Source organism: Neodiprion lecontei, chromosome 2, assembly GCF_021901455.1.
Source record: "Neodiprion lecontei isolate iyNeoLeco1 chromosome 2, iyNeoLeco1.1, whole genome shotgun sequence".
Lineage (NCBI taxonomy): Eukaryota > Metazoa > Arthropoda > Insecta > Hymenoptera > Diprionidae > Neodiprion > Neodiprion lecontei.
The window spans coordinates 3,393,953-3,415,704 of record NC_060261.1 but is presented as its reverse complement, the minus strand read 5'-3'; the positions used below and the strand labels follow the sequence as shown (position 1 = coordinate 3,415,704).

At 37.7% G+C, this 21,752-nt stretch overlaps 2 protein-coding genes across 2 annotated transcripts; one reads left to right on the top strand and one right to left on the bottom strand.

Moving 5' to 3' along the window:
• Positions 1–8,479: 8,479 nt before the first annotated feature.
• On the top strand, positions 8,480–19,128 carry LOC107224464 (protein Jumonji). Its single transcript, XM_015664529.2, has 12 exons — positions 8,480–9,010; positions 9,574–9,743; positions 9,953–13,289; positions 13,370–13,595; positions 13,693–13,845; positions 13,991–14,189; positions 14,337–14,488; positions 14,617–14,926; positions 15,017–15,423; positions 15,511–15,609; positions 15,690–15,992; positions 16,078–19,128. The coding sequence occupies exons 1-12, from the start codon at positions 8,925–8,927 to the stop codon at positions 16,162–16,164; spliced, it is 5,529 nt and encodes a 1,842-aa protein (XP_015520015.1). The 5' UTR covers positions 8,480–8,924; the 3' UTR covers positions 16,165–19,128.
• LOC107224687 (solute carrier family 35 member C2) lies at positions 16,540–21,489 on the bottom strand. The gene is made up of 6 exons (XM_015664854.2): positions 20,632–21,489; positions 20,336–20,550; positions 20,176–20,248; positions 19,820–20,072; positions 19,496–19,671; positions 16,540–19,409 (listed from the first exon to the last, which is right to left on the bottom strand). The coding sequence occupies exons 1-6, from the start codon at positions 20,890–20,892 to the stop codon at positions 19,056–19,058; spliced, it is 1,332 nt and encodes a 443-aa protein (XP_015520340.1). The 5' UTR covers positions 20,893–21,489; the 3' UTR covers positions 16,540–19,055.
• Between the last annotated feature and the right edge of the window lie 263 nt (positions 21,490–21,752).

The window sequence follows — 21,752 nt, the reverse complement described above, 5'->3', positions numbered from 1 at the left end:
TCTGCATCGTCATTATCACTTCTGCGAATATTTAAATGCAGAACTATTCAATAATCATAAGAAGGAAAGTTAATCTTCGATGATTTGTACATTTCTGAACTTATCTCATGAACTTGAATGGTAATTTTGAGGAAGTTTTAAAATGTCATATAATTTTTTTTAAGCAAGAATCGTCATGACGTAATTACCCGTCTGAAATGCTATATCTAATTACTTTTATAAATTATATGACAAGACTTTGCATATATATGGCTCGAATACAGACCACCTTGAAAAATGCCAGAACCCAATAAGTCAGACGCATTTCTGGTGTATTTTTGCGAGGTGAAAACCAATGCGCTCAGTCTGATGATTACTTGGAAGTGTGAAAAAATGGTTCAATTGAAGAAGCGAGATGAAGTATCAGTTCGAGATATGAGAAAATAATTCAGAATGATTATTTTAATGCATTACATGTATTATAATTCTAAAACGATGCGAAGGAATTGGATTATTTTTCCATATCTCGAATAGCTACTCACAGAGCTTACAGACAAACTCTATAGAATATGCTGCGAGCAACATGTCGGAAGTTGGGAGCCCAGAAATGAAAGATTTCGTTCTCAATTTCTGTGCTGTTCGTCCTACGCTCTTTTTAATGTCTTTTTCGCATTCCTGAGAATCCGATCAGCAAAAAGAGAGTCCTGCGAAACAATTCTGAGACAAAAAGTTTCCGAGCTCTGAAAATCGCAAGAAAGCAAGGAAAGGCCCTTTGAATTTTTCGAGATGAACTTTGGCCGAATTTGAAAAGCAGATGTATTAATACTTCGATGCACTATATCGACGTGATTTTGCGAAAGAAATTGATTAAGCGCAGTCCCAATGAGCTGCGATCAACTGATGAAGATTTACAGCCGCAAAACGGAGAATTTTATTCGCTATTTCTCTCCTGTTGGTCCTACGCTCTTTTCACTGCGTTTTCCGAGTTCCTGGGGGTCCAATTAGTCGGAAAATGGTCGTACAAATCGAATCTGAGACCAAAAATTTTTGGCTACGAAAATGAAAAAAAAGTAAGCATTTTGCATTTTTGGCGAAAATTTGGGCGATTTTGAAAAGTGCTGAAATTAATTCTTTGATGCACTATTCCGACATAATTTTGCGAGAGGAATCGATTGGGCGCAGTCTCAATACGCTGCGAGCAACGAATCAAAAGTTACAGCCAAAAAACCAGAACCTGTGTTTTTGACATTTTTCAGCTGGTGCTCTTTCCTTCGTAATTTCTCTGCCGTTGGTCCTACGGTCTTTTCGCTGCTTTTTCCGAGTTCCTGGGGGTCCAATTATTCAGAAAATGGTCGTACAAATCGAATCTGGGACCAAAAATTTTTGGCTCCGAAAATGAAAGAAAAGTAAGGCTAACCCCTTCGCATTTTTGGCGAATATTTGGGCGATTTTGAAAAGTGCTGGAATTAATTCTTTGATGCATTATTCCGACATGATTTTGCGAGAGGAATCGATTGGGCGCAGTTTCAATACGCTGCGAGCAACGAACCAAAAGTTACAGCCAAAAAACCAGAACCTGTGTTTTTGACATTTTTCAGCTGGTGCTCTTTCCTTCGTAATTTCTCTGCCGTTGGTCCTACGCTCTTTTCGCTGCTTTTTCCGAGTTCCTGGGGGTCCAATTATTCAGAAAATGGTCGTACAAATCGAATCTGGGACCAAAAATTTTTGGCTCCGAAAATGAAAAAAAAGTAAGGCTAACCCCTTCGCATTTTTGGCGAATATTTGGGCGATTTTGAAAAGTGCTGGAATTAATTCTTTGATGCATTATTCCGACATGATTTTGCGAGAGGAATCGATTGGGCGCAGTTTCAATACGCTGCGAGCAACGAATCAAAAGTTACAGCCAAAAAACGAGAACCTGTGTTTTGACATTTTTCAGATGGTGCTCTTTCCTTCGTAATTACTCTGCCGTTGGTCCTACGCTCTTTTCGCTGCGTTTTCTGAGTTCCTGGGGGTCCAATTAGTCAGAAAATGGTCGTACAAATCGAATCTGAGACCAAAAATTTTTGGCTCCGAAAATGAAAAAAAAGTAAGGCTAACCCCTTTGCATTTTTGGCGAATATTTGGGCGATTTTGAAAAGTGCTGGAATTAATTCTTTGATGTAATATTCCGACATGATTTTGCGAGAGGAATCGATTGGGCGCAGTTTCAATACGCTGCGAGCAACGAACCAAAAGTTACAGCCAAAAAACCAGAACCTGTGTTTTGACATTTTTCAGCTGGTGCTCTTTCCTTCGTAATTACTCTGCCGTTGGTCCTACGCTCTTTTCGCTGCGTTTTCTGAGTTCCTGGGGGTCCAATTAGTCAGAAAATGGTCGTACAAATCGAATCTGAGACCAAAAATTTTTGGCTCCGAAAATGAAAAAAAAGTAAGGCTAACCCCTTTGCATTTTTGGCGAAAATTTGGGCGATTTTGAAAAGTGCTGAAATTAATTCTTTGATGCAATATTCCGACATGATTTTGCGAGAGGAATCGATTGGGCGCAGTCTCAATACGCTGCGAGCAACGAATCAAAAGTTACAGCCAAAAAACCAGAACCTGTGTTTTTGACATTTTTCAGCTGGTGCTCTTTCCTTCGTAATTTCTCTGCCGTTGGTCCTACGCTCTTTTCGCTGCGTTTTCTGAGTTCCTGGGGGTCCAATTAGTCAGAAAATGGTCGTACAAATCGAATCTGAGACCAAAAATTTTTGGCTCCGAAAATGAAAAAAAAGTAAGGCTAACCCCTTCGCATTTTTGGCGAAAATTTGGGCGATTTTGAAAAGTGCTGAAATTAATTCTTTGATGCAATATTCCGACATGATTTTGCGAGAGGAATCGATTGGGCGCAGTCTCAATACGCTGCGAGCAACGAATCAAAAGTTACAGCCAAAAAACCAGAACCTGTGTTTTTGACATTTTTCAGCTGGTGCTCTTTCCTTCGTAATTTCTCTGCCGTTGGTCCTACGCTCTTTTCGCTGCGTTTTCTGAGTTCCTGGGGGTCCAATTAGTCAGAAAATGGTCGTACAAATCGAATCTGAGACCAAAAATTTTTGGCTCCGAAAATGAAAAAAAAGTAAGGCTAACCCCTTCGCATTTTTGGCGAAAATTTGGGCGATTTTGAAAAGTGCTGAAATTAATTCTTTGATGTAATATTCCGACATAATTTTGCGAGAGGAATCGATTGGGCGCAGTCTCAATACGCTGCGAGCAACGAATCAAAAGTTACAGCCAAAAAACGAGAACCTGTGTGTTTGACATTTTTCAGCTGGTGCTCTTTCCTTCGTAATTTCTCTGCCGTTGGTCCTACGCTCTTTTCGCTGCGTTTTCTGAGTTCCTGGGGGTCCAATTAGTCAGAAAATGGTCGTACAAATCGAATCTGAGACCAAAAATTTTTGGCTCCGAAAATGAAAAAAAAGTAAGGCTAACCCCTTTGCATTTTTGGCGAAAATTTGGGCGATTTTGAAAAGTGCTGAAATTAATTCTTTGATGCAATATTCCGACATGATTTTGCGAGAGGAATCGATTGGGCGCAGTCTCAATACGCTGCGAGCAACGAATCAAAAGTTACAGCCAAAAAACCAGAACCTGTGTTTTTGACATTTTTCAGCTGGTGCTCTTTCCTTCGTAATTTCTCTGCCGTTGGTCCTACGCTCTTTTCGCTGCTTTTTCCGAGTTCCTGGGGGTCCAATTATTCAGAAAATGGTCGTACAAATCGAATCTGGGACCAAAAATTTTTGGCTCCGAAAATGAAAAAAAAGTAAGGCTAACCCCTTCGCATTTTTGGCGAATATTTGGGCGATTTTGAAAAGTGCTGGAATTAATTCTTTGATGCATTATTCCGACATGATTTTGCGAGAGGAATCGATTGGGCGCAGTTTCAATACGCTGCGAGCAACGAACCAAAAGTTACAGCCAAAAAACCAGAACCTGTGTTTTGACATTTTTCAGCTGGTGCTCTTTCCTTCGTAATTACTCTGCCGTTGGTCCTACGCTCTTTTCGCTGCGTTTTCTGAGTTCCTGGGGGTCCAATTAGTCAGAAAATGGTCGTACAAATCGAATCTGAGACCAAAAATTTTTGGCTCCGAAAATGAAAAAAAAGTAAGGCTAACCCCTTTGCATTTTTGGCGAATATTTGGGCGATTTTGAAAAGTGCTGGAATTAATTCTTTGATGTAATATTCCGACATGATTTTGCGAGAGGAATCGATTGGGCGCAGTTTCAATACGCTGCGAGCAACGAACCAAAAGTTACAGCCAAAAAACCAGAACCTGTGTTTTGACATTTTTCAGCTGGTGCTCTTTCCTTCGTAATTACTCTGCCGTTGGTCCTACGCTCTTTTCGCTGCGTTTTCTGAGTTCCTGGGGGTCCAATTAGTCAGAAAATGGTCGTACAAATCGAATCTGAGACCAAAAATTTTTGGCTCCGAAAATGAAAAAAAAGTAAGGCTAACCCCTTTGCACTTTTGGCGAAAATTTGGGCGATTTTGAAAAGTGCTGAAATTAATTCTTTGATGCAATATTCCGACATAACTTTGCGAGAGGAATCGATTGGGCGCAGTCTCAATACGCTGCGAGCAACGAATCGAAAGTTACAGCCAAAAAACCAGAACCCGTGTTTTTGACATTTTTCAGCTGGTGCTCTTTCCTTCGTAATTTCTCTGCCGTTGGTCCTACGCTCTTTTCGCTGCGTTTTCTGAGTTCCTGGGGGTCCAATTAGTCAGAAAATGGTCGTACAAATCGAATCTGAGACCAAAAATTTTTGGCTCCGAAAATGAAAAAAAAGTAAGGCTAACCCCTTTGCATTTTTGGCGAAAATTTGGGCGATTTTGAAAAGTGCTGAAATTGATTCTTTGATGCAATATTCCGACATGATTTTGCGAGAGGAATCGATTGGGCGCAGTCTCAATACGCTGCGAGCAACGAATCAAAAGTTACAGCCAAAAAACGAGAACCTGTGTTTTTGACATTTTTCAGCTGGTGCTCTTTCCTTCGTAATTTCTCTGCCGTTGGTCCTACGCTCTTTTCGCTGCTTTTTCCGAGTTCCTGGGGGTCCAATTATTCAGAAAATGGTCGTACAAATCGAATCTGGGACCAAAAATTTTTGGCTCCGAAAATGAAAAAAAAGTAAGGCTAACCCTTTGCATTTTTGGCGAAAATTTGGGCGATTTTGAAAAGTGCTGAAATTAATTCTTTGATGCAATATTCCGACATGATTTTGCGAGAGGAATCGATTGGGCGCAGTCTCAATACGCTGCGAGCAACGAATCAAAAGTTACAGCCAAAAAACCAGAACCTGTGTTTTTGACATTTTTCAGCTGGTGCTCTTTCCTTCGTAATTTCTCTGCCGTTGGTCCTACGCTCTTTTCGCTGTGTTTTCTGAGTTCCTGGGGGTCCAATTAGTCAGAAAATGGTCGTACAAATCGAATCTGAGACCAAAAATTTTTGGCTCCGAAAATGAAAAAAAAGTAAGGCTAACCCCTTCGCATTTTTGGCGAAAATTTGGGCGATTTTGAAAAGTGCTGAAATTAATTCTTTGATGTAATATTCCGACATAATTTTGCGAGAGGAATCGATTGGGCGCAGTCTCAATACGCTGCGAGCAACGAATCAAAAGTTACAGCCAAAAAACGAGAACCTGTGTGTTTGACATTTTTCAGCTGGTGCTCTTTCCTTCGTAATTTCTCTGCCGTTGGTCCTACGCTCTTTTCGCTGCGTTTTCTGAGTTCCTGGGGGTCCAATTAGTCAGAAAATGGTCGTACAAATCGAATCTGAGACCAAAAATTTTTGGCTCCGAAAATGAAAAAAAAGTAAGGCTAACCCCTTTGCATTTTTGGCGAAAATTTGGGCGATTTTGAAAAGTGCTGAAATTAATTCTTTGATGCAATATTCCGACATGATTTTGCGAGAGGAATCGATTGGGCGCAGTCTCAATACGCTGCGAGCAACGAATCAAAAGTTACAGCCAAAAAACCAGAACCTGTGTTTTTGACATTTTTCAGCTGGTGCTCTTTCCTTCGTAAATTCTCTGCCGTTGGTCCTACGCTCTTTTCGCTGCTTTTTCCGAGTTCCTGGGGGTCCAATTATTCAGAAAATGGTCGTACAAATCGAATCTGGGACCAAAAATTTTTGGCTCCGAAAATGAAAAAAAAGTAAGGCTAACCCCTTTGCATTTTTGGCGAAAATTTGGGCGATTTTGAAAAGTGCTGAAATTAATTCTTTGATGCAATATTCCGACATGATTTTGCGAGAGGAATCGATTGGGCGCAGTCTCAATACGCTGCGAGCAACGAATCAAAAGTTACAGCCAAAAAACCAGAACCTGTGTTTTTGACATTTTTCAGCTGGTGCTCTTTCCTTCGTAATTTCTCTGCCGTTGGTCCTACGCTCTTTTCGCTGCTTTTTCCGAGTTCCTGGGGGTCCAATTATTCAGAAAATGGTCGTACAAATCGAATCTGGGACCAAAAATTTTTGGCTCCGAAAATGAAAAAAAAGTAAGGCTAACCCCTTTGCATTTTTGGCGAAAATTTGGGCGATTTTGAAAAGTGCTGAAATTAATTCTTTGATGTAATATTCCGACATAATTTTGCGAGAGGAATCGATTGGGCGCAGTCTCAATACGCTGCGAGCAACGAATCAAAAGTTACAGCCAAAAAACGAGAACCTGTGTGTTTGACATTTTTCAGCTGGTGCTCTTTCCTTCGTAATTTCTCTGCCGTTGGTCCTACGCTCTTTTCGCTGCGTTTTCTGAGTTCCTGGGGGTCCAATTAGTCAGAAAATGGTCGTACAAATCGAATCTGAGACCAAAAATTTTTGGCTCCGAAAATGAAAAAAAAGTAAGGCTAACCCCTTTGCATTTTTGGCGAAAATTTGGGCGATTTTGAAAAGTGCTGAAATTAATTCTTTGATGCAATATTCCGACATGATTTTGCGAGAGGAATCGATTGGGCGCAGTCTCAATACGCTGCGAGCAACGAATCAAAAGTTACAGCCAAAAAACCAGAACCTGTGTTTTTGACATTTTTCAGCTGGTGCTCTTTCCTTCGTAATTTCTCTGCCGTTGGTCCTACGCTCTTTTCGCTGCTTTTTCCGAGTTCCTGGGGGTCCAATTATTCAGAAAATGGTCGTACAAATCGAATCTGGGACCAAAAATTTTTGGCTCCGAAAATGAAAAAAAAGTAAGGCTAACCCCTTCGCATTTTTGGCGAATATTTGGGCGATTTTGAAAAGTGCTGGAATTAATTCTTTTATGCACTGTTTCGACATAATTTTACGCGAGAAATCGATCAAGAGTAGTCCCAATATGCTGCGATCAACAGATGGAAAGTAAAAGCCAAAGAACCAAAGATTTCCTTCGTCATTTCTCAGCTGTTGGTCCAAAGGTGTTTTTGGTGCATCTACTGCGTTCCTCGGGGTCCAACTAGCCTCAGTAGTGTTGTACACTTCAATTCCAGACAAAAAATTTTACGGTTCAAATATCGCAGAAGAAGCAAGGCCAATCATCGTCAATAATGGATCTAGAATTACGGCCAAAATACATGAAATTTGCACTGTCTTTTCGGAAAGGTAGGGAAAAGCAATTTTTACCAACCAATTTTTATTCGTTTATTCAGTGTATCTGAATTCTGTACAAGTGTTTGGGTGTCAGTGTTTAGTAATTCAACGAGTTACCAAGTAGTACAAAAGTATGTGAAAGACAAAATGCAAAAGTTTTATCAATTATTGCATAAAAATTCTTATTATTATAACGGGACACAGAAGTGCAGTATACATTATCTTAAGCAGTTTATGAAAAATATTCTATCAGATAGTCATTGTCTTAGTTAGTAAGTATAATTCCAATTCCAGCTTGCCTACAAGCTCAACGCACCTCTGCAGGATACGATATTTTGTTGTTACTATTTTATGTAACCTAGATTAAGGTGAATAAAAAGTTGAATTTTCCCACATTATTTTGCAGTATATTAGCAGCTGGTTTAATAACGAATCAAACACCTTTTTAGGAATTCTTGAAGTCCGATTAGTCTATGAAGAGTTCACACTTTCATTTACAGTCCTGGTTTTCTAAAGTGTTGGAAAAAAAATTGAACCATACCCATTGACTTAACTAATTCAGTTACGATGCGTGGCATTTTTTTGTTGCGTCCGTCACATATCATTTTAACTATTATCCTGTAATGCGGTTGTTTCACGTTTGCCTGTTGTACTTTAGCAATTAATTGATAATGGCAACCTAAAGTACTGATTGTTACGTTCCATTACATTTTCGCGACTTAATTTACAATCTAACTCTTGAATTGTCCGGAAGTGCCGGTCATGACGTCATAACTGCATAACCAGCTCTTTCAAACAGCCACTAGAGCCCGTTTTTCGATGTTGCTGTTCCGAGTATGGAGACAACCTCTATCGTCACTCTAGTAAATTTAGCAACCACAGTTTGTGTACCGGGACTAGTAATTGCACTTGTGATTCAGTGATTTAAAGTTCACGATTGTCTGCTGTGATACGAAGAATAAACAGTTATGTTCTCTTCAAGATATAAAATCCATTAAAAAAAGAAGTAGTCCCCGTCGTAATCACGGTGTATATACACATTTATGATGTTGATAGAATTGCGGAAAGCAGATGGGAATACCGAGTGGTTTAAAGAGTATAAAACATATAAAGCGGCCCCAAGTATCGGTTTTCCAACCGGGGGCTGTTGGCCATTCCCATCGTCCACCACTGCACACAAATTACAGCTAGTTTGATTTTTGCTGATAAATATCTTTATGATTGATTATGCTAATCTAGTTAATAAAATAATAATTAATTAAGTTTCGACGTTGTGCCCAACTTTACCAATAAATAAACCTAATCTAGTGCGCTAAACATAGTAAAAAATTTACTCAATCACTGTGACACGAAAATGGTCCTTAGTAGAAATGACAAAAGGAAGAGAAGGGAAGGTGATCTTGTTGACCTCATGGACCCTCTTTCAGAATCTCCGAAAAGGTAAAATGATCTATTTGCACGTATTTAAATCAACTCACGTCGCAGCTGACAGCTACACATTGATTTCAGCACCTATAAATAATTGTTACAGAATAGGGATGATCCCTTGAAACCCAATAGACATTAGTATTCATTTTCAAAAGATGCTAATGAAACTCCCATGAAATTAGCCTACAAATACGTTATTTGCATAACACGTAATTGCCACTCTCTAAGAGTATTGATTATCACAGGCTTTCATTATTCAACAATTTCACAGGGTTCATTAATGTATTGATTTTTCAGCCTTCTACTTATTGTAGTTCAAGAGAAGCATTGTTTGGGTCTTCAGCAGTTATTATTCTTACTTTTCTTGTCTTTTTGTTTTGTCACATGTCTCAAGAACAGCTGAAGTTTTGATTGGGATCTCATTGTTTTGCACAACCATATTTTGAACATCAACATTCTCTTTTTTATTTATTGCATGTGCAAAATAATGAACCATGAACTATACTCATAATCAAAGTAACAGATTCTATGTTTTTTTATACCTTTGTGCATATACTATTCATCATTTATTTTAGGACCAAAGTCCACGCGCAAAGAAAATTTGCCCAGGGTGTAGCGACTATATTTGGTTCCACGCAATCTTCTATCAAGGAAAAGGAAAAGGCCAAGCCTGCAGTTATTACAGAATTGATAACTCATGGGCGTCCGAACACTGAAGACTTCTTAACATTCTTATGCTTCCGAGGTCAATACATGTTTTTAAAAAGTCATTCATTTATCTTGACATGTATAAAGATATATATATATACATCCAATACATAAATCTAACAACATGTTATCTTATATGAATTGAAATTGATATTCTATTTATTTACTCAACATTAAATAACAGTAATATATAAATCTGCTGAATTACATTACAGTAATGTAAGGTAATATAATTTTTACTTTTAGGTACGCCAATGCTGCCTCCCAGTTTAGATTTTTTCAATGTTGGAAGTCGGAAAGTAAAGCAGGGCCAAAAATCTTCGATTAGCGTTGTTAAAAAGCCTATACCACCAACTTCAACATCTGGAACAGAAACACCTAAATCAACTACCAGTACACAGAAATCAAATGGGAAAGGCAGTAGTATTTCCACCGATAAAAAAATAACTACAAGTGAGAAAAATATGACAAAGTTTAAAACAAGTAAAATGGCAGCATCTGCCGTTGAGGCATTGAAGAAAAAGTACCAAGAACAGCGTCTGGCAAAGCAAAGGATAAAGAACAAATTTAAACCTACATGCATAATGAGAACTCGGTCATCTACCGATAGAGCCAAAATGAAAACAGCAAGTATCGTTCCACCCAAAAAGTTTCTACCCAAGGTTGAAACAAAGAGACACTGTCTACGGAGTAGCGCCATTGCTAATAAAAGTAAAAATGTTGGAATCATAAAAGGAAAAGTAGAGTTGCCCAAAGCAAAAAAGAGATCACTTGTCAGAGAGAGATGTAATGATTCTTCAAATACCGACGTGTCTTCGGACGATAATTCACCAACTATTAGAGCGATGCTACGTTCAAAACGGCAGACCAGACATGCAAAAAAAGTTTGCACAAGAAGCAAGTCAGAAACGAGAAGAATAACTAGATCTCACCGAGAAACAATACAGGCTCAGGTTCTATCGAGACGCCCATCTAGAAAGACCAAAGAAGCAGCTGCGGTGTATATGGAAATTCTTGGTAGGAAATTAGTCAGTCCGGATTTAGATAATGAAGATAATTTATCGGTCGATAGTTTTCCCGAACTGCCAAATGCCAGAAGAATAGCGCAGAGGGAAAGTGAAATACGAGCTAAAGTAAAACAGACTTCGAAACTAAACAGTAACAAAGATGCCAAATCTGAGAATAGCAGGGGAAGCAGCACTCGGTTTTCCAAAGATAAAGTTGACAGGAGCATGGTAAAGAATAAGCGGCCGTTAAAAATACAAAAGTATTGCGAGTTGGACAGCGAAGACGATTCGGCATGTTCAGTGCAATCTGAGAATATTAAACCTGTGACGAGGAGAAGTCTTGGAAAGTTAGCTGAGTCAACGAGCAGAAGCCTCAGATCATCGCCGAGAAACGTGCCCTCTAAATTGCAGTCAGAAAAAAGTACGAAAACTGAAAAAGAAAAAGTGATGGTGAAAAGAAAGCGGGATCAAAATTCTGGAAGATTAAAGGAAAGCCTTGTGAAGACTAGCGTACCTAAACAAAAATCAAACAAATCTAAGAGTAAAAGTGACAACTCTGAATCGGATGAAGAAACTTTAGGAATGCTGCTTGATAAAATGATGAAAAAGAAAAAGAAAAATGAGCCGATCAAGTCTGTGAAAGTTGATAAAGCAAAGTCCGAAAATACACCTCCTCCAAATGTTGATGACAAATATGACACTTCAAAAATATCAGACGATGAAGAATCTTTTCGAGGGTTTTCTAATAAAGCCATATCAAAGGTCTTAAACTCGTGTCACACTCATGTTAAGGCTAATCTGCTTGCATCTGAGGAGGACAGCAGGAAATTAGATGTGCTTAAAACACATGGCTTGCCCGAAACGGATGCAATGAATATAAAAAATAAGCCTTCTTCTGATGTAGAAACAAGCGATTCTTTACCTGTGACTATAAATGTAAATGAGTCATCAACCAAACCTATTCCTGAAGACTTGAGTTTATCGGAGATCAAATCAGCACCACCAGTTATACCTGTAGTGTCAATGAATGTACACGAAATTTATAATCATAATCCAAGCGATTCTACTGTTAATATAATTGACATGCCTCGGTCATCGTCTCTGGTACGAAAAGAAAGAGTGAACATGTCTACTGAACAGATTGAGAAATGGTTAAATGAAAGTTCCATGGCAAAAGAAGAGAGTAAAGCAGAAATGGAAAACGTTTCTGGTTTTAAATTTGAAGATACGGTGAAAGTAAAGAATGACGTCAGCCATATATCTATATCTACTAGAATTCAGCACTTAGTTCGGCCAGTCAATATAAGTTTTTCAAAAACAACTGAAAAAAATAATTACAAGTATAACAACGTAGTTCAGAATAAAATTCCACCAATATTAAATGTTCACGTACAACATTCTCCACCTAAGCAACAAGGAATACCAACAAATCGTAATAGAATAAATGCCGATATAAAAGAAATTATTAAAGGAAGAAACATGAAAACTAGCAAAGATTCATCCTTCGGCGAGGACAGTGATGCTGTTTCTAAATCTGATCATAACTCTATCGATGGTTCGCCGGATAAGAAATCGCCAGACAAAAAATCCTTTCAGCCGCGAAAACCTTTTTTGCCCAAGGTAAAAGAACGTAAAGATATCACTCCGAGTGCAAATGCCTTTTCTCCAGAGAACGAAAGTAGCGTATATGCATTTGAAAGTGACAATGAAACTCCAATCAGTACACCGTTTCGGCGGAGGCTTAAGGACACTGACAACAAACCAGATAGTGTGCCTTTGATGTCCGAAGAGGAGGCCGCAAAAACTGAGGAAGAGACACAGAATGTTCAGAACCAGGATTCTGCTTCTGCTGATACTCCGAAGGCAAATCAATTCGAACTCCCAAAGATTTTTGCCGATCTAGCAACGATGCAGGTTTTGCCAATCGACAAACTGACTACAAGCTGGAGTAACGTTGGCTGCAGTACTTCTATAGCTGTGCAAGTGAATCTTGATGAGCAATCGCAAGAGCCGCAAACCACTACGACAGACGAATCGATCTTGAAAAGTACTGAAATATCAACTCAGACGGATGGTAACAATGATAATGAAGATGACAATGATGGGGGTCAATTATTTTATATACCCTTACAAGCTGTTACCAGGAATGGTCCAAATTTGGTGCAGGGTCAACAATTGATTCAAGGCGTTGCTGTCAAACTTGGCACCGAGGGTCCAACTGGTCCAAACCAACGCGTTTTACTAAGAGCGAAACTAATTACTAAACCACCTTCTACAGTAGCTCGATGTCCACCCGTAGGTACGGTTCAGCCAACAGCTCGTGTACCGCAGAATTCATCAACTTCTGGACTTGACAATCCTGCTCCGTCAACTTCAACGAGTGTAGTACCTACACCATCTACGTCTAACTTTCAGCATCCCTTATCCAACAAAAGTTTTACACTAACGCAAACAACACAGCATCAAAATGTTTCTACTGCAACAGGAACTAGCTTAGTACCGGACAAAGTTCAAAAGTCTCCTAAAGCCTCTAGAGAAAGAAAAACATCTATAGATTCCGTGAAAAGCGGTAAACGGTAAGCATTTCACTGTTGAGATGAGGATGTTGTATACTGGACTATCAACATTTATTATGCATTTGTAATTTTATGTCCAGATCTCAATCCAAGTCTAAACCAAAAACATCAGAGTTCTGTTCACCTAGCAATCCGACTACCTTTCCAAGCCCAAAAAATGCGGATGAAGAGGCTCGTCTTGTCGAAGCTCCTACGTTTCATCCAACCGAGAAAGATTTTCAAGACCCATTGGAGTACATTGATAAAATACGCCCTATTGCTGAGAAGTTTGGAATCTGTCGTGTAGTTCCACCGGTAAACTTTAAAGTGAGTAGAGCACTAAATTAAAAACTTTTCTGTTAATTATTCATTCTATAGATGTAGCGCTTTCACTCCTTTTAATGTTTTCTCTTATTTATTGCAGCCTGAATGTAAAGTATCGGATGACATGCGTTTTACAGCTTATAATCAATACGTTCATCGGATGTTGCATCGGTGGGGACCCAATGTTAAGGAAATGATGGCTATTAAAAAATATTTGGCAACACAGAGTATCACTCTCACTCATCCTCCCTGGGTTTGTGTGGATTACAATTCTACTTATAATTTGTTTTTTCGTCGGTCTTTAAACACTACATTACATATACATAGTTTGAGTAGTTTGTAAATATCCTTTAACTTACCTCAAGCTTAAGAATCTACAATAAATGTAATTTTCTTAGATTGGTGGTATGGAGGTAGATTTACCACACTTGTATCAAACGGTGCAGAGTCTAGGTGGCTTGAAGGAGGTGATTGAGAAAAAAAAATGGCAGAAGGTGGCTGACGGGATGAAAATTCCAAAATCTGCTCAGGACCGAGTTACTAAGTTGGATGATATCTACTGTAAATATTTATTGCCGTATGACACGCTTTCGCCGGGTAATTTCAACACTTAATAATTCCCTTATAGTTACCTTTGTAAGATTGAACTGAAAGCGGTTTCTTCGGGTGCTGATAAGGCTCCATGCAAGCTGGCAATCGACATTGTTGTATTGGTCTTATATTTTTCATACGGAATTTTTTCAGAGGAGAGAGAAAAACTGTTCGATGAAGTAGAAACTGATTGGGCCAAGCGTGAGAGCAAGGCCTTGCAAACACAGACTGCACCTTCTAGTGATAATGACGCTGAAGACGACGATGAGGATAGTTCTGATGAAACTGAGGAATGTATTGTCAAAGTAAGTCAGACTGTTCTGATAAATCATTATTCAAATATGAAATTTAATCTCAAATAAATATTCTATGATTTGAACAATTATGAATGCACAGTTCGGAATTGAAAATCTTTAAACTATTCTTTTCAAAGGGGAGAAATATGCCATTAAATGCATTCTACCGCATCGCACGAAATACACAACGTATGTGGTTCGGTGAGAGTCAACCACCATCTGGTGAAGCCGAGGGTGCAGCAGCAAATGAAGTTGAAGCAGCATTTTGGAAACATGTTGCAGAGAGGAAACGACACGTTTGTGTTCACGCAGCCAGTATTGACTCGAGCGGTCGGGGTTTTGGGTTTTCTGTTGCTAAAAACAGTCCGTTTGCTAGACATCCTTGGAATCTTAAAGTATTGACTAATAATGCTGGTTCGGTACTCAGAGCATTGGGGCCCTTAATGGGTACGGCATATATTTTTTGTACTCAAGTAACTTGAGGGTAAAAATAGCTTACATTGTACTTTATTTTTTATATTGGCAATACGTTACTAGGTGTTACTGTGCCAACGCTACATGTTGGAATGCTGTTCAGTGCATGTTGCTGGTACAGAGATCCTCACGGTCTGCCGTGGATAGAATATTTGCATACAGGGGCTAAAAAAATTTGGTATGGGATTCCTGATGAGCACAGTGACAACTTTAGAGATGCTTTGGCTAAAATGGTACCACGATATTGCAAGAATAAAACGATCTGGTTACCGTCGGACACGGCCATGGTCCCACCAGAATTGCTTGTGAAAAATGGTGTTCCCCTATGCCAGACAGTGCAAGAGCCCGGACAGTTCATTATTGTATTTCCTAAAGCCTTCACCTCTAGTATATGCACTGGGTATGTTGTTTCTGAAAGTGTATACTTTGCACAATCGTCCTGGCTCGTTACTGCGGAACAAGTATTCAAGGTAACTATTCAGAATTGAAAATCCGTATCTTTTATTTTTTCACCTACTATTTGTGTCGTATTTCACAGTGGTTGGTAATTCTTATAGGATATACAGGAGAGCTGTGAGCCATCAATATTTTCATTTGAAAGACTGTTGTTCAGTATTATTAATGATACTAGATCCCATGTCGATGTACTTAAACAGGTAAGAATTTTTTGTCAAAAGTAATCGTATTTGAAATGAATATCAAGTAGTAATTATTACTTCCTCACTTATTATTGTAGATATTACCAACTGTGATGAATATTCGGGAGAGAGAATTAGAATATCGTAGACTACTGGGAAATGCCGGTCTAACGAATACTGAGAGGCTACCCTTACCTGATAGTGGAAAGCGAAGAAGAGGAAAAAAAGTTAAGGAAGACGACAGTGACTTTGAGTGCGAAACCTGTCGTGCCAATCTGTTCGTTTCACTAGTGAGCAACTTGCAGGACGATTGTGTCTATTGTCTTCCACATGCTTGTCAGATACTTACGAGGAAAAAACAGCTTCTGAAACACTCTACGCTTATGTACACATATAGTGAGGTATGACATATGAAATCCGTAACAATGAATTAAAATCAAGTTCCTGTAATGGGTCTCGTATATTTTTTGAATATTTAATTTTCAGGCGGAGTTGGATGATCTCATACATAAATTGGAGGATAAAATCGAAGCCAAATCTAAGAAGACTAATCAAATGAGACAAGCTAAATAGGCGATAAAAAATTTGTAGTGATATTATATTTATTTGATAGAATTTTCACATAGGCAATTATTTATCAATTTATTTTAATATTTTCTAAGGTTGAAGCCATGATTAGTTCTATACATTATTTATTACGTCATTGTTTTACTGACGAAAAAAATAGTAGCAATAGTAATGATAATAATGCCTGGTATGGCATTTTAAAAAGTTTTGTTAGACATCACAAATACTCCGAGATCGGAATGCCGATTTCTATAAAATCATTAAAAGATGACGAGTGATTTTTGACACAAGAGAAAAAATAGGTACCCATCATATAACAAGGCGCAGATAACTGTTAAACAATATTTTTCGTGCATCACGATCGAATTTTTTTTCACAAGATTTTTCATCTGAACGATCGTGTAGTACTGAAGTTTAACAATTTATAAATAACTCTATTGAGAGGGAGAAAATTGAATTAATGATAAAATTGATGTATTTAATTTCTCAACTTTCATGTTTGACTGAAGTGTCTCCGTTTTTGTAGTCATATTTTAATTTGATATATTTATAAATTAGTGTGTCGTTATGCTACTCACACGATAAAGTCAAATTATTCGAGTTAAAATACTGTAGGGAATTAGTATATTGTAGATCAGTCTTTACGTAACAAATAATAACGGGTGAAAAGGAGCAGAAATTTTCTTTCTCGTCCATACCTAAGTAGTCCGAATTTATTCAACTGTAATACTGAAATTTAAAACGGTTAATCAAAACGATAGTTGTAGTTCCTTAATGTATTAAATTACAACCAAATTTGATGAATTTATACGTGATGCTATAATTAGTGCAAAAAAAAAGTGACGAGGCTTTCTCTGTATATTTATTGAGTGCCAAATTGATGTCGATACGCATATAGGAGTTTTTTGTCGATTAGAAAATTTATATTTCTGTAATTATTAACGTCATTGTGTAATTGGAAAGAAAAAAACGAATTCGCTGAGAAACTTACAGTACCAATTTGTGTACATAAGCAGTGAAATATCTGATATAAATTTTATATATTTTCTACCCGTTCAAAGAAACTTTGTTATTTCTATATTTGTATGGATTTTCATTTTCCAAATTCAGTATATTTAGTTTAAACTTTATTCAATACGTAATATAAATTATTTACTGTTTGGAATAAAACTACTGCACATTTTATTCACGTTCTAAAACTTGTTTGAATTTCCCATCAGTTAAAAGTAAGAATGAAACTGAATTTTGAAGTAAAAGGTACTCACTCGTGTATCTAACTGTAGGTATATACAAAGGGTATGAAAATGTATGACCATATTTTGAGATAATGTTCTGGTCGTTCCGATTGTTTTACAAAGAACGAATAACCATCTGTGCTGATTGGAAGTGCTCATTGAGAACAAAAGGGGTTTTCATTATTATTGGGAGTTTATTTGTCTTATATTATTATACTTATTAAAAGTCGAGAGATCAATGCCATCAGATCGTTCCGTAATAAAGATGTGTTCGTGTTGAGAATGTTCTTTTAGTCATATTCACAAATGTTATAGGTAACGTGTAATAATAAATTTTAAATATTGACAGTACATGATCCAGTTCTTTCAAATTTTCTTCCAATTGGAAAAATATGCATGCTTATTTTTTATAAAACTCTGCATCAAAATGTATTAGACATTCTAGAAGCAATCGAGTTGCAATGTTTTTATTGTAAGTACGTTGCTAATCACTGATATGCTATTTTAGCTTGAGAAAATATTTATTATCTTCTGTTGAAAAATTGCAAGTTGAGACGCGGTTCTTTTTTACCGTGATGTATCAATGTATGATGTTGAAATAATTTAGTTGGGATTGATTAGTTCCACTTTAATGTAATACATTTTCAATTAATGCGAATCTATCACTATCGCCCTGATCAGAACTTGAAGAACATAATTTATATAGAATTATACACGTAAGTATCACTCACTTGATTATAAACCAATCATAATAATACTGGTTATCGTAAATGCAACAGAAAGACATTATTATTCTATGGCCTTATTATCTAGTCACAAACGAGCGGGCTTCGTCAAACAATACGCATTGTGTTCACCTAGTGATGCATGCTAGTGATAGCTACATTGGAATGTTTTTTAATATTGTAACATTATACGAAATATAATGTATATCATTTTATTCAAAAACTTTGTTTATCAATAAATCACACTCATATTCTACGTACGGTATAAAATAGGAAACCATTCTTTTAAATAGAATATATTTCGAGTGAAATGTTAGACACTGTGGCGGCATGGGTAAAAAATGACAGTGTAAATGATCTTTGTTCGTGAAATTTATCCAGTCTTTTTACGGTAGTTATTAAAATTTTAACAAAGGTAATAAAGTGATTACTGGAAAAATTCGCGACTCGTTATTAACGCACAGACAGATCATACAGTGGGGTATTTGAAATCAGCAAGGCAGACCCGAATTAACTGACTTGTCATTAATGTGCATTACTGTGTAATGGCAAGCAGGTATGAATCATTAATTTTATGCCATCCAGTCTGAATATACAAAACGATATTACATATCAAATTCCTAGGCGTAGGAAAGTATTATATGTATAGTAATAATTTATTAAAACCTTTCAAAGGCTAAAAATTATCAGTAAAAAATATACAGCGGTAATTTCCATTCGTGTACATGGAATCTAAAAGTAAAAAAATGAGCTACGAACTAAGCCATTGCAGAAAGATGATTTGCAATTCTAAAAATCTAACTAAGAAATTCCAATACAGTTGGAATTTAGCTGGAATTTGAAAATGATTAGATTGGGAGTTTACGTCTTGGCAATATAACACACTTTTTAAAGTTGGTAATAATATGCCTTATCATTATTACGTCGTCAATACGAATCACTGTTCCCTGCGATGTAAAATATTAAAGAGGACCTGCGATGAGCTCTCCTCGTTTTTATTTTCGTCTTCATCCGAACTGAAAAATTCGTTGAGTAAATTTGTCAACGAAGTTGATTTCTGTGTTGACAGTAGCGGTAAATTAGTGTCAAATCCATCATCGGATTTGGTACGGTTATTTAACATAGAGTTATGCTCCAGCTCAAGATCTTCAATTGTATCTTTTCTGGTCATTCGAAATTTTTGAAAAGAATGAAGGATTATTCCGCCAAGGCACAACAGCAGGCCCACGAAATTAAGGCTACTCATTTCGTCCCCTTTCCACTCGAACGCTAGGACTAACGTGCAGATTTCCTGTGAATTTATAAAGAGTTATGAGTAACATTAGTTGGCTCTATAGACATTATTATGCAGCATTTAAACTTTTCCAATAAAACTACCTTAAATATTCCAGATATAGATAGCGTTAGGCTAGAGGTACGTGTAACGACCATGTACTCAGCGAGTTCCATGCAAAATGCTATGATAGCTCCACCAAGCACAGCGGCAATGGTTACTAACACAGATCCAGTGTTGGTCCAGTTCGTGTTCACCAAACCATTTTTTATTGTGGTCCCTGTGGGAATACACTTCAATGAACTAATAAACAGGATTTCAAATTTCTCAAGTCATCATTAAGTACGAAAGTCATTCATTTTCAGATATCATCCAAATCCTATTCAAACCTCAGTCATAATGCTGTTGTGAATTTCAAAGATTCATACCCTCAAACCATAATGCCACGGGTATTATAGATATAAACATCCAAGGTTGCATATGATACATCATATCTATTGGATTTCCAAGGCCAAGTTTGGACTTTTGCATAACAAGCTGCGCCATTGTCCAACGAAGTCCGCTTGAGAATGACGCTAGCAAAGCAAAAACTAATCCAAGGCTATCGAGCTTTGCCGATTTATATGTGAACATTGCCAGACCTCCTGATATCATCACAACGGTTCCCACCAAGGACCATGACTGTAAAAAATAATCTTCTTGAGCGAAAAATAATATCAGGTGGAATTTTTACTGCAGTGAATTCAATCAGTTTCCAGTAAATGGTAGGAATTTTTTTCTTTACCTTTCTTTCAAGTTTGAATAGGAGTGCAAAACCAAGAATGAAAATGATCGTCGTTGACTTAGTCATTGTGTACCTGAAATACAGCGAAGGCGTTAGATGAATTCTTTATAAAATTGAACTGTGATTGTGTGTGTTTTATTAAAAAACAAATCATACTTACACCGACATGGTGAGTAGCTCCAGAGCCCAATTTGAAAAGCCAATATCATGGCCGCTCGCTATACCTGGTGGCGCAACGTAGATCAGCATATTCTGCCAAGATAATCTGACCCTCCGCTGCCCAGTTTTGCACTCTAGGACACATCGCACCAGCGCGGAAAGTAGGAACTTTACAAACAAGTGACAGAGAACTACGCCCAGTGGGTAATGAAAATCCTGTAAGAATAATTGGCGATAAATTCAACCGATGAAACTTTTGAGGTGCGACTTGGAATTATGTTTGATCGGCACTCTTACCCATGACTTAAGTAACCATTGTTGATAAAAGCTGAGTCCTACCGAGAGAACAAAGTATAAAAGAATGAGAAGGGATGTAAGGAGGATTCCCCACCACAAGGACAAGTGTTTTGTCGGTGTATTTTTGAATTGCGTATCGTGCTGTAAAAAGTAGTCGGGGACATCGGGTTCCTGGTTAGCGATTTCATACTTAATGTTAGATTTCGGCATATTCTTGTTATTACGGGGTAGTCTGGAAACAGTGTCGCGAAGCGTAAACATAACCTCGAAACTGAAACTCCACAAAATTTCAAACCCACATTACGCGAGCCAGCAGTTTCACGTTTCGCATCGATATGACCTCAGGTCTATTATTTAACAGCAGTTTTGCGCTGAAGGTTCGTCCATCGTTTCATAGGTATAAATTTCGCTAAGAAAACTTATAGCCAGCTGTCAAACGGCACACTTCACTGTGATCCTCTTCTTTTTTTTCCAGTGTTAATCAGTCGTTGTCGTCGTCTGAAATTTATCACGGGACATTTATCACACACTAGCTTTTGACGAATCCTTAGACACTCATTTCGAATCGCATATGGATCAATCATCAGTAATTGATAAACAGCATATAAAAAACACGTCACACTTCTAATCGGCGGTTATCTTCGCGCATGCGATTCAAGATGACTTCTCCAAATTTAAAGCAACTCAGTCCATTCCGAGACTGTATTTTCCGCTCTGAATATTGTCACAAATTTTTAGTCGTATTCATGCACGATTCATTTACGTGCATATCTAAAGACAGTCGACTCGTTTACTGTACGGATCGTGCTTCACAAACAACAACTTGCTTTACAAGGCTGGCATCGTGTACAAGGAAATGAAGTAGACCAATTCCTTATCGCGGTCTAAGCTTTCATTTCCTGCAACTTGAATACGATTGTTATAAACGTCCGTTTTTATTTATCCCATACGTTCTTATCTTGTACTTAACACGTCGCGTTTAGTACTGATAGTGAAAACATACGTACGATTAATTAATTAGAAAGAAATTTATACACCTACATGGGATAATGTTGGAGATTAGAATAATGCTTGCGGTAGCGTTTATGGAGTTTCTGCAGACATATTTCGACTTCCCTATG

Excerpts from the sequence above, each read along its gene's own strand:
- LOC107224687 (XM_015664854.2), bottom strand. The coding sequence starts at position 20,892 with ATGTTTACGCTTCGCGACACTGTTTCCAGACTACCCCGTAATAACAAG. Across the intron at positions 20,551-20,631 it reads AATGGTTACTTAAGTCATGG|GATTTTCATTACCCACTGGG; the intron begins GTAAGAGTGCCG and ends TTATTCTTACAG. Across the intron at positions 20,249-20,335 it reads GAGCTACTCACCATGTCGGT|GTACACAATGACTAAGTCAA; the intron begins GTAAGTATGATT and ends GCTGTATTTCAG.
- LOC107224464 (XM_015664529.2), top strand. The coding sequence starts at position 8,925 with ATGGTCCTTAGTAGAAATGACAAAAGGAAGAGAAGGGAAGGTGATCTT. Across the intron at positions 14,489-14,616 it reads CTGAGGAATGTATTGTCAAA|GGGAGAAATATGCCATTAAA; the intron begins GTAAGTCAGACT and ends TTCTTTTCAAAG. Across the intron at positions 15,424-15,510 it reads CTGCGGAACAAGTATTCAAG|GATATACAGGAGAGCTGTGA; the intron begins GTAACTATTCAG and ends TAATTCTTATAG.